This window comes from Mustela nigripes, chromosome 9, assembly GCF_022355385.1.
Source record: "Mustela nigripes isolate SB6536 chromosome 9, MUSNIG.SB6536, whole genome shotgun sequence".
NCBI lineage: Eukaryota > Metazoa > Chordata > Mammalia > Carnivora > Mustelidae > Mustela > Mustela nigripes.
Window position 1 is genome coordinate 26,960,303 of NC_081565.1, and position 16,333 is coordinate 26,976,635.

Here is a 16,333-nt window from a genome sequence, read left to right on the forward strand (position 1 = left end):
GTTTCTTCTTGTTTGGATCACATTTCATGGATAATTCTGAAAGTATTTTTGAAAAACTGGTTCTTCACGAATTCCTTCACATTAAAGACGTATAGATAGATAGATAGATAGATAGATGTGCATGGGTGTTTATACATGTGTGCACACCCATATGCACAACTCTATTCATTACAACTTACACAAGCCGAGAGGGCTGTCCCTTACCTTGATCTCAAATACACAATCAGTGTCCGCTCCTTTTGGGTACATTTTGCATTTTGCTCATTTCAGTGAAGAGAGCTTGGCACACAAGAAGTGCCTAATAAAGTATTCCATTCAGAAGAACAATTCTACTTCCCAGTTCCTGGTTTTAATGAATCGCTGAGCTGGCTGCCTCTCATGTACCCACAGTAATGATGCTCCTGAGGACTTGGGCACCCAGGAACTCCTGAATGCCCTCACCAGACACCCTGGCTTCGGGACCCGCTGTATGGAAGGAAACCCGATCCCGTAAGTGCCCCTTGAGCTCTGAGACCCTTGATCTCTGGATTGTCTTCTGCTTCTCACCTGGTTCGATGTCTGCTGTATTATGTTTATCAACTATGATAGATGTCACATGGTGACTAGGATCATTTGTCATTTGAAGCATTTTTTTATTTTTAAAAAACTGATGTAATAACTTAACCAGAATCTAGGAATGAACAGAGCCAACTAGGAGAGTTTTCTGTCATCCTGCAGAGCAAAATCATTACAGATATGTATTTGCTGCTTTAGAGATTAATATTTAATTCAAATAGCACTTTGTACAGATCCAGTGCTTTCCCATTATTCCCTTCTGCCAGCTCCTGTACCTAAAAGCAGAGATAAGCTGCCATTATATAGAATTTTCAGTTTGATTTATCAGCTACTTCACTTTACCAACCTGAAAACGTGTTCTATATTGTTGTGTATAAAAATGGATATTTTCTTCTTTTGGGGTTGCATATTTTTGAACTTTCCTTCAAAATCCTTTTTAGGGGAAGTAGGTAGTATATGGATAAATGCGGTGAAATGCCTGTGTCTCTAAGTGGGCTGGGGGGAGGGGTGTGTGGAGGTCTTCATGCATAACAACTGTGAAGAGAGGTGAGTTTCCAAGTGACCCAAGCCAAGGCCCATGCAGGTTCCAGGCTCAGGTAGAATGAGATTCTGGCTCAGTTATAACACAGACTTGGAGGAATTATAGAGAGTGTGGAAGGTATAGGAAGATTGGAGAAGGACTAACTTGAATTCCAGGTTTTAAAGGGAAGCTACTGACTTTGCAAGTGGACAGACCAGGGAGCCAGGTACCTAGGCATGCAAGGTTTCAGAGCAGATTTCTAGATAGATAACTACCATGTCCTCGCTAGCTCTTATTCTTGGATATTTCCTAAGCATTTGCTGGTACTTACTGCTTCATGGGTAAGTAAGCCCTAGCAGCCAATATCAGTTCCTAAAGAATGAAATGACTGTGATGGAAAACGGCATGGGGACATCCTCGCTGAGGTCACAAGACTTTTGACTTTTAACATACCTGCATGTTTCATAGGGGAGGTAGAAGAATGAGATAAGGTGCAGTCATTATACACTGTTGCTGAGTAGTATGGACTCAGATAAGTGGCAGCATAGAAGGAGCTGGGTCTGGGCTCAGGGCTAGACAGGTTCAGACAGCGGAGGTCTGGTCCCTGCTGTCAGAGGATTCACAGGGTTGGGGCAGAGCACCGCTGTGTGTGTATGTGTGTATGTGTATGTGGAGGGGGGGGGTGATGGAAGGTCTCCATTCAGGCAGCTTTTCCTGAATTCGCATTCTAGGTTCCACCAAAAGGAGTACAACTGAGGGAAGTCTTACTGGGACATTGACTGTGGCATTGAGCTTTGTCTCAGCCAGTCATCTTGTGAAGTTTTTGGAGTATTTCCATCAAGTTACAGTGCTTAGAGAGAACTAGAGAGCAGTGCACTGATTTTGATGTTTTTAGTACATAGAAGAATAACATAAAGAGTGTAGCTGTGCATTGTAGAATCTTGGAACTGCAAGGGATATTAGAAATGACATGTTTCAACATGTCATTTTGTACTTTTATTTGACTGGTGGAGAAGATAAGACCCAAGAGGGCAAGCGTGTTGGTGATGGTCCACAGTGATTCGGAGCTTGCGTCAGGCGTAAAGGCCTCAAGATCCTTGCAGACAACCTAGTGCTTCATGTACTGAGCACCCTCACTGCGTCCCCTGCAAACCCCAATTCTGTCCTCATTTTATTTTTTTTTAATTAATTTTTTTTTAAGATTTTATTTTTATTTGTCAGAGAGAGAGACGGAGAGAGAGCGAGCATAGGCAGACAGAGTGGTAGGCAGAGACAGAGGGAGAAGCAGGCTCCCTGCCGAGCAAGGAGCCCGATGTGGGACTCGATCCTAGGATGCTGGGATCATGACCTGAGCTGAAGGCAGCTGCTTAACCAACTGAGCCACCCAGGTTCCCCTGTCCTCATTTTAAACCATAAAACGAATCTTGCCATTCAGGGAACATTGAGCGTAACGCGCCGACTCCTTCCCAGGCCTGTGTCATCTGGCGCCAGCTTCGCTCCACCGTCCTCCCCGTCATTCTCCCTCCTACCTCATCCCGTGCCAGCTCACTGCCTTCCTGCTGTTCCTCAAACGTGGGAAGTTCTTTTCTTTTGAGGGACTTTGTACTTAAACCTTCCATTGCCTTTGCCTGTAGTGTTTCTCTCCCCAAATCTTTCCCTGGCTGCTGCTTTCTGGTCGTTCATGCCTTGGAAGAAGAATCACCTTCCTAGGAAGAAGTAGCCTGTCTTCCCCTGATTCACTGTTCTCTTATTTTGCTTTGTTTTTGGCTAAGTGACATTTGCTTATTGCCAGATTCCTCTACAGGAGGCAGGGACTTTGTCTTGTTCACCCCAGGCCCTCAAATATGCAGCACACTGTCTGGCACATAGTATGTGCTCATTGAATATTTACTGAGTGAACACAGGGGCAAGAGACCAAATGCTGGCAGACTGGATTGCCTGGAGTTTGGTACATGAGTGTTTAGGGCTTCTTTGTGTTCCTTCATCCTTAACTATAAGGTGAGTTTGCAGCTTACAGGTCTGTGGGGAGATCAAACAAATGGTGAGGGCACAGATGCCTGTTTGTGGTTGTTATTGATTGGTCTGTGCTCCTGAGGCTCCAGGAAAGGCCAGGTCCTCTCAGGTGATGCTACCTTTGATGTCCACCCTTTGCAGAAACATGCCCTGCTCCGTGGGGGAGGAGGAGTGGACCACCGCCCCGGTCCCCCAGACCATCGTGGACCTCTTCCAAAAGGGGAACTGGACAATGGAGAACCCCTCACCCACCTGCCAGTGTAGCAGTGACAAAATCAAGAAGATGCTGCCCGTGTGTCCCCTGGGGGCAGGGGGGCTGCCTCCTCCACAGGTGAGTCGCTCTCCGTGACTGAGCAGATGGCAGTGCAGGCAGGCTGGGAGCTTATGCTGGGGAGGAAGGAACAGCTGACCTATCCTGTCAGGGGCTTGTCTTTCAGTCTTGAGCTTAATTCTTATCAGAGAGAATAGCATATGGGTTTTGAGGGGAAGAGAATTGGTCTGCAAGTTCCTATACCTTAGTGTAACTTGTTTCTCTATTTTGAAAAGTCAGCCTAGCTTACTTGTTTGAGTTAAAACCAGATCTCAGCACTCTGGATCTGTGGGCTCTGGAAGGCACAGTCTGGTTTCTCCCACTGAGGTAATGTGACACAATATCTTGTGACAGACCCGGCTCCATCCCTACTTGTACCACAGATGAGCTGGTGACCTCAGACAGGCCGCTCAGCCCCTGGGCCTGTTTCCTCACCTCATTCCCTGAATTAGGGAGACTGGTCCATGAGACTTCTGTGGGTCTTAAAACTCTGACAGTCTCTGAGACTGTGAGTGTGGGGGGAGCAGTTCTAAGCCTTTTTCTGAGAACAGTTTCAGGAAGAGGCATGCTTGTGATCACCCTCTGTTGCTTTATCAGCATCTAGGTTGCAGGGTGAGGACAAGCAATTGTAAATGGGTGTGAGAACTTGAGCCCTGGTTACTTCTCTTTAAAATAACAGTGTATCTAACAAATAATACATTATATGTTAATAATAAATAAATAAAATAATGGTGTATCTATTCATCAATATAACTCTAATGAACCAAAGAAGTCACCGGGCGTAGTCCGTGATACTGCTCCCTGAGAGTCTCAGTGACTGTAACGAGTCATGTTCCACTGTCTATTGTTGAGTATCTCGGAATAATTTCCTGGGGAACATCTTGGTTTGGCATAAGTGAACAGCCAATGGTGAGGGCAGAATGGACTAGGCCTTGGTGTTTGGCTGATGGCAGCACCTTGGCTCTGTGGACAAGTCTGGTCACACTGTGATCCATGATCAAGAAACATGTGTCATTGTAGTTCTTAATCTTTTTCTTTCTTCTTTCCTGTTTCAATTGTGGTCCATAAAGACATTTGTGCTTGTTTTTTCTATGATGACAGAGAAAACAGAACACTGCAGACATCCTTCAGAACCTGACGGGAAGAAACATTTCAGATTATTTGGTGAAGACCTATGTGCAGATCATAGCCAAAAGGTCATTATTTACTAAACTTGGCCCTTTTTTCAGTCCTGAATAGGGGAATTAAATGTTTAAAAATAGCTTAGTTCTGGGGAAAAATATCAAATTTTGGCCTGATGTTGGCTTTTGGAAGTTTAGGATATTCTCCCAACCTAGAACAGATAAATTTTTTGAAGTTTTAATTGTCAGCATCAAGGTAAGGCAGCCTATATCATTATAGGGCTGTGCAAGAGAAAAATTCCGGAGAGCAGATGTACCGTATTGTGATTATAGTTAGCAATACCAAATTATAAACTCCAAAGTTGCGAAGAAACTAAATTTTAAATATGCTTACCACAACAAAAGGGATGATGATTTCAGGACATGATGGAGGTACTGTGGTAATCCTATTATAATATCTAAATATGTCTTATCAGACTGTTATACGCCTTAAACTTATATCGTGTTCTATGTCAGTTATATGTCAGTAAAAAAGTAAATCTGGCTTCAAATTTGAATTCTGTCACTTACCATCCGCTTTACCAGGAGCAGCCAGTTGTCCTTGAAAAAGTCTTCATTTGTAGAGTATGTGATATTCTTACTATTTTCTGGTTGCTCTTATTATTTTGTTGTGTTAATTAAATGACATTGATATGTATAAAGTGCTTCTCATGAATGGAATGTGTGGTAATGTGGATGATACTTGGCATTATGAAGTGAGCCCTGGGCCAGCTCAGTGGCCTAACATGGCTGTGGAGGTTTGGAACAGCCCCGAAGTTTCTGAGGCTATCAAAGCACAGTGTTGAACACTTACTTGATGCCCAGGAAATGTTTGTTGGGCTTTTTTCGTTTGTTAGGCTTCTCTGTTAGGTGTTCTCAGTGACTTTAAATGACAGGGGTATGCTTCAAGAAAGAGGCATAACATTTCCACGTCCTCCATAGTTGATGTATTACCTTGAATTCAGTAAGTTTTGGGGCACCTGGCTGGTTCAGTTGGTAGAGAAGGTGACTTGTTTTTAAAGATTTTATTTATTTATTTGACAGAGAGAGAGAGATCACAAGTAGGCAGAGCAACAGGCAGAGAGAGAAGGGGAAGCAGGCTCCCCACCTAGCAGAGAGCCCAATGTGGGGCTCAGTCCCAGGACCAAGAGATCATGACCTGAGCCCAAGGCAGAGGCTTAACCCACTGAGCCACCCAGGTGCCCCGAGAATGTGACTCTTGGTCTCAGAGTAATGAGTTCAAGTCTCACATTGGGAATGGAGCCTCCTTAAAAAGAATTAAAACAAAACAAAAAAAGCTTTTAGTTCAGTCACATCTTTGTCTGTAAGGTGGTTTTTGAAGTGGTTTAATCCAAAGCATTATTTTCATATAAATAACAAGGTTTTAAGATGGGGAGAAGGAAAGTGACTGGGGTGGATGTCCTTCTATGCGTACCGCCCCTGCCCAAGACTGATCACAGGATTCTTTCTATCCTGGCTTGTCTCCTCAGGTAGATAGTAACTTCTTTTGTATCATCAGTAATACAGGAATACGATCAATGTTTCTTTGAACTGATTTTTCGTTTCTTTTTCTTTGGCTTCTGCAGTTTAAAGAACAAGATCTGGGTGAATGAGTTTAGGTAAGTTGATCTCTTTCTGTGCTAGCCCATATTTTGTCTGGACTCTTGTAGTTCAGAAGGATGACTTTGATACTGGTATCTCGGGTCCCAGCAAGTTGGGATGTGGGGATTGTTTTGCCCTTGGTGTTTCTGCTCAGTGCTCAGCTGCCACTTTAGATGCCCTTGAAACATGTGGCATTCTGATCCCCATGAGGAGATTCAGTGGTTCCTTGAAGGTCTCTAGGGATTTAGCGGGGAAGCACGGTGTTGGAAGGGAAGTACCTTACTCTGTTTATACTTCCCCTCCTTCCCCCCTTCCCCCGCCCAAATCAGACTCCCCATGGGCCCTGGGGACTCCGGAACAATTTCTCAGGCCTTTAGAATGAGACCAAGAAGGTCTTGGATGAAATAAGAGGCATTAAAGCTATCTAGTGCCACAGTATTTGAAATTCTCTCTCTTTCTTGGTTTTGAAGGAACAGGCGGCACTAGGGAAGAAAAGCAGGAGCAACCCTTGACGCCAGTTTGTCCTTCTAGAGAATGAGAAGCCTTCTATGGCTGCCTCCAAACTCAGCTCTGTTACTGTTGTCCACCTTCCCTCTTTTCCTTTTTCCCAGGGGCCAACACCCGTAGAACTCTGCACAGAGCAGATACTGACTGGGGCCCCTAAAGTGCCTTTATGCTAGGAAAGGCCCATGGCCTGTCTCTAAGCCTCCCTAGGCTACTCTGGTCACTGTCCTCCCCTAACTCCCCGTCTCCTTGCCTTGACACTCAGAGACCCATGTGGAAGGGCAGACTGGGGTCACTGGGGAAGGGGCAGCAGGAGTATCTATGAGATGAAAGACACCTCACTCTGTGTGTAGTCCCAGAGCAGCTCTTTCCCACTTGGGCAGTAACCCTAAGAATCAAGAGATTGCCGGAAGACATCAGAGGAGGCCAAGATGAAGCTTTCTCCAAGTCTAACTTTTAACTTTGGTCTTGCTTCGAATAAACATTCACCTCCATGATGCATACACTCCTTCATGTGATGTCTGCTGCTGAATGATACTGTGTATGGCTCTGTCTTCTAATGTCAGGCTGTCCTTTTAGGTATGGAGGGTTTTCCCTGGGTGCCAGTAATTCTCATTCACTTCCTTCAAGTCAAGAAGTTAATAATGCCATCAAGGAAGTGAAGAAGCACTTGAAGCTGGCCAAGGTAGGTATCCATCCTAGGACGTGTCAGAAAGATGGGCCCAGAGTTGCCACTAAGTGGGAGTAGTTGGCAGGTACATCTAATCACCTTGCCACTTACTGTTTTTAGGACTGAATACAAAGCTGATCTTGCACCGGCCAAGACTGAGCTATTCAGTATATATTTAATATCTGAAAACATAGATCAAAAAAAAAAATTCAGAGGTTTAAAAGCTCTCAGTATAACTTCCTTTATGAATTTAGCCAGTAGGTAAATAAACTGGGCTTCGAACATACTTCCCTGAAACAATCACTGGTTACAAAGGAAATGAATCATTTCCTTTACACTGATGGCAGGACCTTGTAGGCTCTCACTTCATTTCTCAGGGTTTTGAGTTTCCCGTTTTCTAAATGAGAATGAGGGCTCCGCGGGCCTGGATTCCAGGATCATGGTATCCATAATAATCCTAGAGTCTGTATCTCCAGTTTTGAGGCCCAGATCCCATGTGTCCGACACATCTGCCCACTGGGCCTAGTTCTAGGTCTTTAGAGGACCCCTGGGGAACACTTTGAAGCATGCTCCCCACCCAGTTAGGCAAGACCTCTGCCCCTGGCAACTTGGAGTCCCAGGGTGTCCCTGTGATTCTTTCAAAAACTCGTGGTTTATGGCAACACCAGTGCTTTAGATTTCTGGTCACTTGTTTCTTGGGCGCCCGCCCTGCTGTAGTTTCCTGTCTTGCTCGGCTGAACAAGGCAACAACGACGTTGCCCTTCACAGGGTTGTCCTGTTGCCCTTCCCTTGTGAACCATCCCAACTGAGGCAGGTTTCTGTTGTTCACAGGACAGTTCTGCCGATCGATTTCTCAGCAGCCTGGGGAGGTTCATGACAGGACTGGACACGAAAAATAATGTCAAGGTGAGGCCCTGTGTGCCGGTAGCTTCTTGATGAACAGTAGTACTTAAGTATTTTCAGCTCCTAATGTTGATAGGCATATTCAGGACAGAAAAGAGCAGGCTACTAATTTTACCATGGAGCCCAGACAGTATGATGATAAAGAGCATTGGCTTTCCAACAGATGTACCAACTGAACCGCTGTGACCTTGACCAAATTACCTAGCCTATTTAAGCCTCTGTTTCCTAATCCAAGAAACAGAGGCAGGAGTCATGTTTTAAAGATGTGGTAAGGATTGAGTGAGTTGAAGATCAGAAGTAGCGCAGTGGCTGCTGTTACCTCTTTGCCATGTTCTCTGACCCTAATGTTTTCTCCTGGTGTATGGAATTCTAAAAATGTCTTGCATGTGCACCGACCTCCCGGAGCAGGATTTGGAAGCATTACTTTGTACCTGGCGTCTTTTATTCAGGTGTGGTTCAACAACAAGGGCTGGCATGCCATCAGCTCTTTCTTGAATGTCATCAACAATGCCATTCTCCGGGCCAACCTGCAGAAGGGAGAGAACCCCAGCCAGTATGGGATTACGGCCTTCAACCACCCCCTGAATCTCACCAAGCAGCAGCTCTCAGAAGTGGCTCTGTAAGCGTGGCTGTATCTAACTGGGTGGGGGTGAGGACAGGAGAAGCTGTTGGTGGGACCACCATGTTGGGGAGGGAAGTGTGAAGCTGCTTGTAGAGTACCAGCTGAGGATACAGTTACATTATGAATTCAGGTTCTGGGCAGAAAATGATCGCTTTATGAATCGGCCAGCAGGGATTAAACTGCAGAAGACCAAGGATTTTGATGGATAAAAACCATTACATGTAGGGAATTTATATAAAGTGAAATTGTCGGTAAAATCCTAAAATAATTTAACTCATCATTAACACAGTGTTTAAGAGAAAACCAGCTCTTTTAGTTTTGAAACCACTGTTTGTAAACTTGGTGAAACATGCTTTTATCAGCTTGTCCTTTTAATTCCTGAATCAAGCTTGTGTGTGTGTGTATGTGTGTGTGTGTGTGTGTGTGTGAGAGAGAGAGAGAAAGAAGTTTAAAGCCAGTATGATACAGTTTAAAGTGCGTAACCTTTGGAATCATAGACATCTGCGTTTGACTCTGGTTTTTATATTTCTAGATGTATGGTGTTAAATGAGGCAATTCATGTAAATTGCCAAGTCTAGCACTCAGCACATTGTTGATATTCAGCACATGTTAGATTCTTTCCTGTGTACAGCGTGTAGCACAGCTATTTCTGTTTAACTCCTGTAGAATACCAATATATACCACTAGGATCTTTATACCAAGTTTATATAAAATTAATGCATATAAAAATAGTTTATGTTATACCCTGTTTAATGGACTTGTAACTATGCTCCTTTAATAGAATCTGATAGAAGTTTTGCTGTGTGTTAGATCGATATGCTGCACACTATTGTTTTCAAATTTATTTATAGCCAAAAATTATTTGAATAGTTTCATCCTAATACTTCTGCTTTATTTCATTTTTCAGAGTACACTGGTCCTATATATGTGAACATTTACAACTTAATGCTCTTCAGGGTCAAGAACAGAAGGCCAAAGTGAATGCCATTTGGCCATTCTTAGACTTCCCTTGATAATTTCATTATGGCAGTGGATTCTTTTTTACTTCATTGAAATTAGTTTTGCATTTTAATTATTAGGGTTTTTTTATTTGAAAATAATCATCTTTAACGCTGAGTAAAATACGTTTGGTCAGTCGGTTTTTCCCTCTGGGCGGTGCCTCACATCTCCGATATCTGTGTATGTGTGTTTGCATGCAAGCGTGCGTGTGTTCGCACGCGTGTGTGTGGGTGTGTGTGCAGTTGCATGCGTGTATATTGCTTGCTTGAGTTCTCAGCTGCATTAGTGGCCCCTCATATTGTCATTGTCTTTCTTTTTCAGGATGACCACATCAGTGGATGTCCTTGTGTCCATCTGTGTCATCTTTGCAATGTCCTTCGTCCCAGCCAGCTTTGTCGTGTTCCTAATCCAAGAGCGGGTCAGCAAAGCAAAGCACCTGCAGTTCATCAGTGGAGTGAAGCCTGTCATCTATTGGCTCTCTAATTTCGTGTGGGATATGGTAAGAACCTCCGTCTGCTGCTGTTTTATAAATCATTAGGGCCGTGGATTGGATGAAAGAGCCCCTGGCTTTTCTAAAATTGTTTTAGGTAGTCAAAAGGAATGAAAAAGAAAAAGGCAGAAGTAGTTGTATGTACACCCATGACACTAAACATGACCTCAAATACAGATCTGATCTCACACCACAGGAAAAAAATCTGTTTACACTGCAATGAATACCACCACCATCACTACCACTAATTTCTTGAGTGACTACTTTTCAAAGTAACATCGAGCTGGAAGATGCTTAGTCACAACCCAGTGTCTCTACCCTGTCTGGTAGGCTTTCACCTCCAGAAGCAGGGTGTTCTTTGCCTTAGTATGAAATCCGTCTTTCCTTTGAAAACTCTATACATTTTACCCAGAGGCTTATCCATCCATTCCAAATATGTTTTTGTGCCAGCTCTAATAGATTGCTTCTGTTCAGACCAGTATGGAGGACTTCAAAGAATTCTGTAGTTCTGATTTTTGTAAAGTGGAGTTGAAATGTATCTCCCTTGACTTCTATTAACTGTAAGCCATACAGAACAAATTTAATCCTCCCACTGCACAGCCCCTTGGGTATTTGAAGACAACTTTCATTTCACCTAAGTCTTCCCCATGTAAGATATATGAGAACACACTTCGTCATCTTCAAAGCACTGTACAAACGCGAGTGATGACGGTGAGGATGATGTCTTTGCTGATTATACCAAGCCTCTCAGACTTGTGAACCTCTCAGACATGTGATATGTTGCCTTTCTGTGGCCATGCTCCACACTGTTAATGTTCCTTTCTAAAAGCCAAGCCCAGAAGTAACCTTGTGTTCAGGCTGTGCTCTGTGTTCCGAGCCTAGAGTGGATCTTTATCCCATACTGTCATTACTCAGCCCATGGTTTTGCATGCAGAAGGAGAGCTGTCTTGTTAGCAACTTGGTAGTGAACTGAAATTTCCATTTCACAGAATGATTGGTGAATGGGGTCTCTTTCCCTCTACACTAATGCAGTTGACTTTTTTTTTTTTAAAGATTTTGTTTTTTTATTTATTTGACAGAGAGAGATCACAAGTAGGCAGAGAGGCAGGCAGAGAGAGAGGAGGAAGCAGGCTCCCTGCCGAGCAGAGAGCCAGACGCGGGGCTCGATCCCAGGACTCTGGGATCATGACCTGAGCCGAAGGCAAGAGGCTTTAACCCACTGAGCCACCCCGGAGCCCCGACTTTTTGAACCTAAACTTTACATTTATCCGTGTTACACTGCATCTTGTTTCGTATCCATTTGCTCTTGTTTTTGTCTTGCCCCAGTAATTACTTCATCCCATAAACACATACTGAGTGCTCATGATGTATCTGACTGTGGCAGGGGATTCAGAGATGAAAGATCAAGTCTGTGGACTCAGAGACCTCACTTAGCTGTCTGTGTGTTATCTGTCACTCCCTGCTTTCAAGACTCTGAAATTTGCTAAAAGCAGGTCTTCACCTGCGTTACTGATCAACATGTGGGGAAGGATGGGACCGAGGCAGAGCCCTGTAGTCTGAAGCTCAAGTTCTTCAAACAGCCAACAAGCCGCCTTTCACCTCCCTGCCTGTGCTTTGCCCTGCTAGCTATGAATTCTCTTAATTGTCCTGTAGTCACGTCTTTATATCTGCATTGTAAGGCTTGATACACTGTCAGGACAGACTTGAAAATACTTCTCATGTGATGAAACAATTCTGGCATTCATGTTAGAAGGTAAGCGCTTATAAATAGATTACATGTGAGCCTGAACTTGGGCAGACGCTAATACAGCATTAATGATGGAACGCACAATCATCTTGGGGAAGAATACTGGAAGCTTATTTGCTGCCTGTGAAATTGTAATTACTCTGACTGGGAATCCATCGTTCAGTAAGTTTACTGAGCGTGACACCTTGGCTTAGCTGTTGGAAAGACAGAAAGGGCATGCAGTTTATAAAATCAGCCAAGGGTAAAATGCTTGTCAAAATGTATTGTCCACTATTTTGATGAATAGTTTATGTGGCTTCGTTAATTCAAAGTTATTCTCTGCTATGTTTATCTGCCCTTTCTTGTCCTGTGATGGTGAAGACTTGAGGTGTATTGTGTCTCTGACTTAGGGGTGAACTTGATTTTCTTGTTTCACTTTTAGTGCAATTATGTGGTCCCTGCCACGCTGGTCATTATCATCTTCATCTGCTTCCAGCAGAAGTCCTATGTGTCCTCTACCAACCTGCCTGTGCTAGCGCTTCTACTTCTGCTGTACGGGTAAGGCCCCCCTGGAGGGCTGGAAGGCATATGGTGCCCAGAGTCAAAGGGAAGGCAGGGGACACCCAGTGAACATTTGTCTCTGTGCCTCACCAGGTGGTCGATCACACCTCTCATGTACCCAGCCTCCTTCGTGTTCAAGATCCCCAGCACAGCCTACGTGGTCCTCACCAGTGTAAACCTCTTCATCGGGATCAATGGCAGTGTGGCCACTTTTGTGCTGGAGCTCTTTACCAACAATGTGAGTCCTGCAGAAGGGGCACCTCTTGCAGGGATGGGCGTCTCCGTGAGCCCGAGGACTGCACCGAGTCATGATCTTAATGCCATGGGTCTGTGGTGCGGACACCATGGACCTCTTTGTCCTTTTTCAGATTCTCTCCTTTCTGGGTTTGCATAGCGCCTCCTTCTCCTCCTTTTCCTTATATTCCTTATATTCTCTGACTGATCCAACCCTTTGGTTTCCTTTGTACCCCTCCCTGTCTCAGTGCTGCTCTGCCATCTTTGCTTTCCCCTTTAGATGCTATCTCTGTGTGATGCCCTTCACCTTTACCGACTCCCCTCTCTGGGTCTTACGTTGTTATCTCCCAGATCTTTGCCTTTGACCATGTTCCCTCGATCTCTAGTCTCACGTTTTCACTTGCCTAGCAGGAGGCTCCATCTAGGTTATTTCCAGTTCCCCGGGACTTGACCTGTCCTCCTCATCTTCTCCCTCAGGACCTAGTATTTCTCTTGCCATTCCTGTCACAGTGGGTGGCACTACCATCCACCCGGTCACCCTGGCTGGCAACGGTATGGGCATCGTATATGTTGTGCTTTTCTTACCGCCCGCATTCAACTGTTTACCTTGTCAGTTCTTCCAGTTACAAATCTCTTTAAGGGTCTCTGCCTATTTTCATAGTCTTTGTCCAGACACCTTAACTTAGAATGCCAGGCCTTCAGAGCTCTATAGCCCTTCCTGGTCATATCCCGCCACCCCCCTTCCCAAGGCTCTGTAACTTCACCTGAGCTGGTTGTTCCTTAAACCCTCCCATACTCCTGTAGGTCTGACTTCCTTTATCTCTCTAAGCCCTCAAGACTGCACCCAACTATGAAGCTTTCTTTTCCTGCTGCCTATGGGAGGTGCTTCTCTGTCCCCAGTGCTCCTGAAGCCCTCCCTTCATGCCTGCAGTACAGCACCTATCCAGTGGTGTACTCTTTTCCGCAGTGTCGAGACTGTTTATTAACCTTTGCTTCCCCTGGGCCCTAGCACAAGGCCTCCAGCCCACAGCAACTTAATTGTGGGATATTTGGCCACTGGCTTGATGTATACAAGAAGAATTTTTAAAATGCCGACAAAATCCTGAAGCTGAAATATTGACCCAGATATGAGCAATTTGCTTTGGAAATGTTAAGCCAATATTTTATTATGGATTTGCTTCTGATTTAACATAACCGTGTTTCTAAACTTTGCTCATATTTCTCCATATGCATAGCATTACTCCAAATCTTCTAAAGGGGAAATTCTATTATGTTATATGTCATCAACTGTGGCTGCTGCTCTTTATTGCTGTCTGAATTCAAAGGTTCAGTTTGACCCCAGGGAATCAAATTTTTCATCTCTCCCGTAATTCAGACCTTGATATATTTTTAGCCTAAACCATAGATGACATTCAGTTTCTCTCTGTCTTATTATATTTTTTTTTAGAAGCTGAATAACATCAATGATATCCTGAAGTCTGTGTTCTTGATTTTCCCACATTTTTGCCTGGGACGGGGGCTTATTGACATGGTGAAAAACCAGGCAATGGCCGATGCCTTGGAAAGGTTTGGTGAGTGACAGCAGTGACTCGAGATGGTGGTTTTTGTGAGCCTCGGTACTCTGGACTTTGGTGTGGAAAGAGGCTAGGGAATGGGCATAGGACTTCCACCACTGAGAAAAGGTTCATGAAAATGAACCTGGATGTGGCATGGGTCTTTTCATACAACATTCATCTGTGCCTCAGAGAGCATTGAGAAAGGTGAGAGGGGAATTTTAGAGGCAAGGAAAAAATACTGGTTTTATTCTGAATCCAGTGCGTAATGCCACAAGTTGCCTTTCTTAGTTATCGGAAAAGTCAGAGCACAGTCTGAAAGTTGGATACAGGCCAGAGGATCAGTAGGAAGGGTGCAAACTTTGGCTATGACTATGAGGAAGATCGTGGGCCTGAAGATGTGGTCATCTATTACCTTTTATACAGTCTATAAAAAGTTAATTTACTGCAGCTCTTTCTCTCTTTAGAGTCTTTAAAAACATTTCTCCTGTGGCCACATTACTATTCTTTATCCACTGGCTCATATAGCTAGATGGGCCATGTTATTTAATGGGCATAGGAGAGGGACTTTTTTTTTTTTTTTTTTCCATCTAGCAGGTGCAAAGGAGATGTATAAGGAATGTAAGGAATATTCCCATAGAGCCAGGTGATTTCATAGGTTCACTAGGTTATATTATATGCTACTTTCTGAAAGGGACGTCTTTTTAGAGTACTCTTTAATCTTCCTTTAGTGAAATTTACAGTGTGCAAAAATACCCTAGAAGTTACCCCAGATTGTTTGCCCTTTTAAAAAGGATTTTCAGCATGTCTCATTTAAAAAAGAAATGTAAGATATGAAATTATAGATCTAATACATGTTGGTTCTGAACTTGCGACTGATAATGGGTCACAGTGTAATTTCCCAAAACCTTACCCTAAAAAAAAATCAGACATGGAAAGTAGTCACTCCTATAATTTTCCCCCTTGTCATAGGCAATAATCATTGGTGTTCCAAGGAACAGAGGTGAATTTGAGCCTGAATTTGAGGAAGGGCTCAGAGTCTTTCTTTGGTGCCTCCATTCTAATTGGATCTCTGCATTGTGTCTACCAGGGGAGAACCGTTTTGTTTCACCACTGTCTTGGGACTTAGTGGGACGAAACCTCTTTGCCATGGCCGTGGAAGGGGTGGTGTTCTTCCTCATCACTGTTCTCATCCAGTATAGATTCTTCATCAGACCCAGGTAAGTTTTTTCTCAGAACTCATGGAGTATCTGGTTGAGGGTCACAGAGGAACACAGGGAAACACTGATCAGTGGTTGTCGCATTGCATTGAACTCAAGATGATACAGATGATTTTCCTGACATGGGCATTCTCTAGCCCACAGCACTGCTGATCCTAAAAACTGTGGAGAATAGATTTAAAGGACTTTCTTAGAAATTGGATCCTTGTCTTGAGAAATACCTTGAAAGATTGATTTTTTCTTAAAATATTTTCCTCAAGACCTGTAAATGCCAAGCTTCCTCCTTTGAATGATGAGGATGAAGACGTGAAGCGGGAAAGACAGAGAATTCTTGATGGTGGAGGACAGAATGATATCTTGGAGATCAAGGAGCTGACGAAGGTGAGACAGTGAGTACAGGCTGTAACAACTCGTCTTCAGTTTTTCTCAGCTTTGCGTGTTGGAGATGAGCTTTTTTCTGATTTGATTAATGAAAAGAGCATACTTCCAAAAATATATGTATCTAGACCAAGTTTCTATCAAATTAATTTTTTTTTTAAATACACCGAAGGGACTTCTTCATTAAAGAAATCCTGAGACTACTTCTATAATGGGAAATCTGGTTCTCAAGTGTATTTGTTTTTCACCCTTATATTTATGTGTTTATTAAAACATACTAAAATTGTATATCCAGTCAAAGCTGATGTGAGAG

The 16,333-nt window shown here is 43.7% G+C and overlaps 1 protein-coding gene across 3 annotated transcripts in view; it reads left to right on the top strand.

Annotated features, from left to right (window-relative positions):
* ABCA1 (ATP binding cassette subfamily A member 1) overlaps window positions 1-16,333 on the top strand; it is a 163,466-nt gene that overhangs the window by 135,646 nt on the left and 11,487 nt on the right. For all 3 annotated transcript variants that reach the window (XM_059411157.1, XM_059411156.1, XM_059411154.1), the window contains exons 30-42: window positions 391-489; window positions 3,230-3,419; window positions 4,500-4,594; window positions 6,145-6,177; window positions 7,244-7,349; window positions 8,166-8,240; window positions 8,687-8,856; window positions 10,180-10,357; window positions 12,517-12,632; window positions 12,729-12,873; window positions 14,317-14,440; window positions 15,513-15,642; window positions 15,903-16,023. In XM_059411157.1, the coding sequence (XP_059267140.1) occupies window positions 391-489; window positions 3,230-3,419; window positions 4,500-4,594; window positions 6,145-6,177; window positions 7,244-7,349; window positions 8,166-8,240; window positions 8,687-8,856; window positions 10,180-10,357; window positions 12,517-12,632; window positions 12,729-12,873; window positions 14,317-14,440; window positions 15,513-15,642; window positions 15,903-16,023 (1,582 nt within the window). The remainder of the gene's footprint in view (window positions 1-390; window positions 490-3,229; window positions 3,420-4,499; window positions 4,595-6,144; window positions 6,178-7,243; window positions 7,350-8,165; window positions 8,241-8,686; window positions 8,857-10,179; window positions 10,358-12,516; window positions 12,633-12,728; window positions 12,874-14,316; window positions 14,441-15,512; window positions 15,643-15,902; window positions 16,024-16,333) is intronic.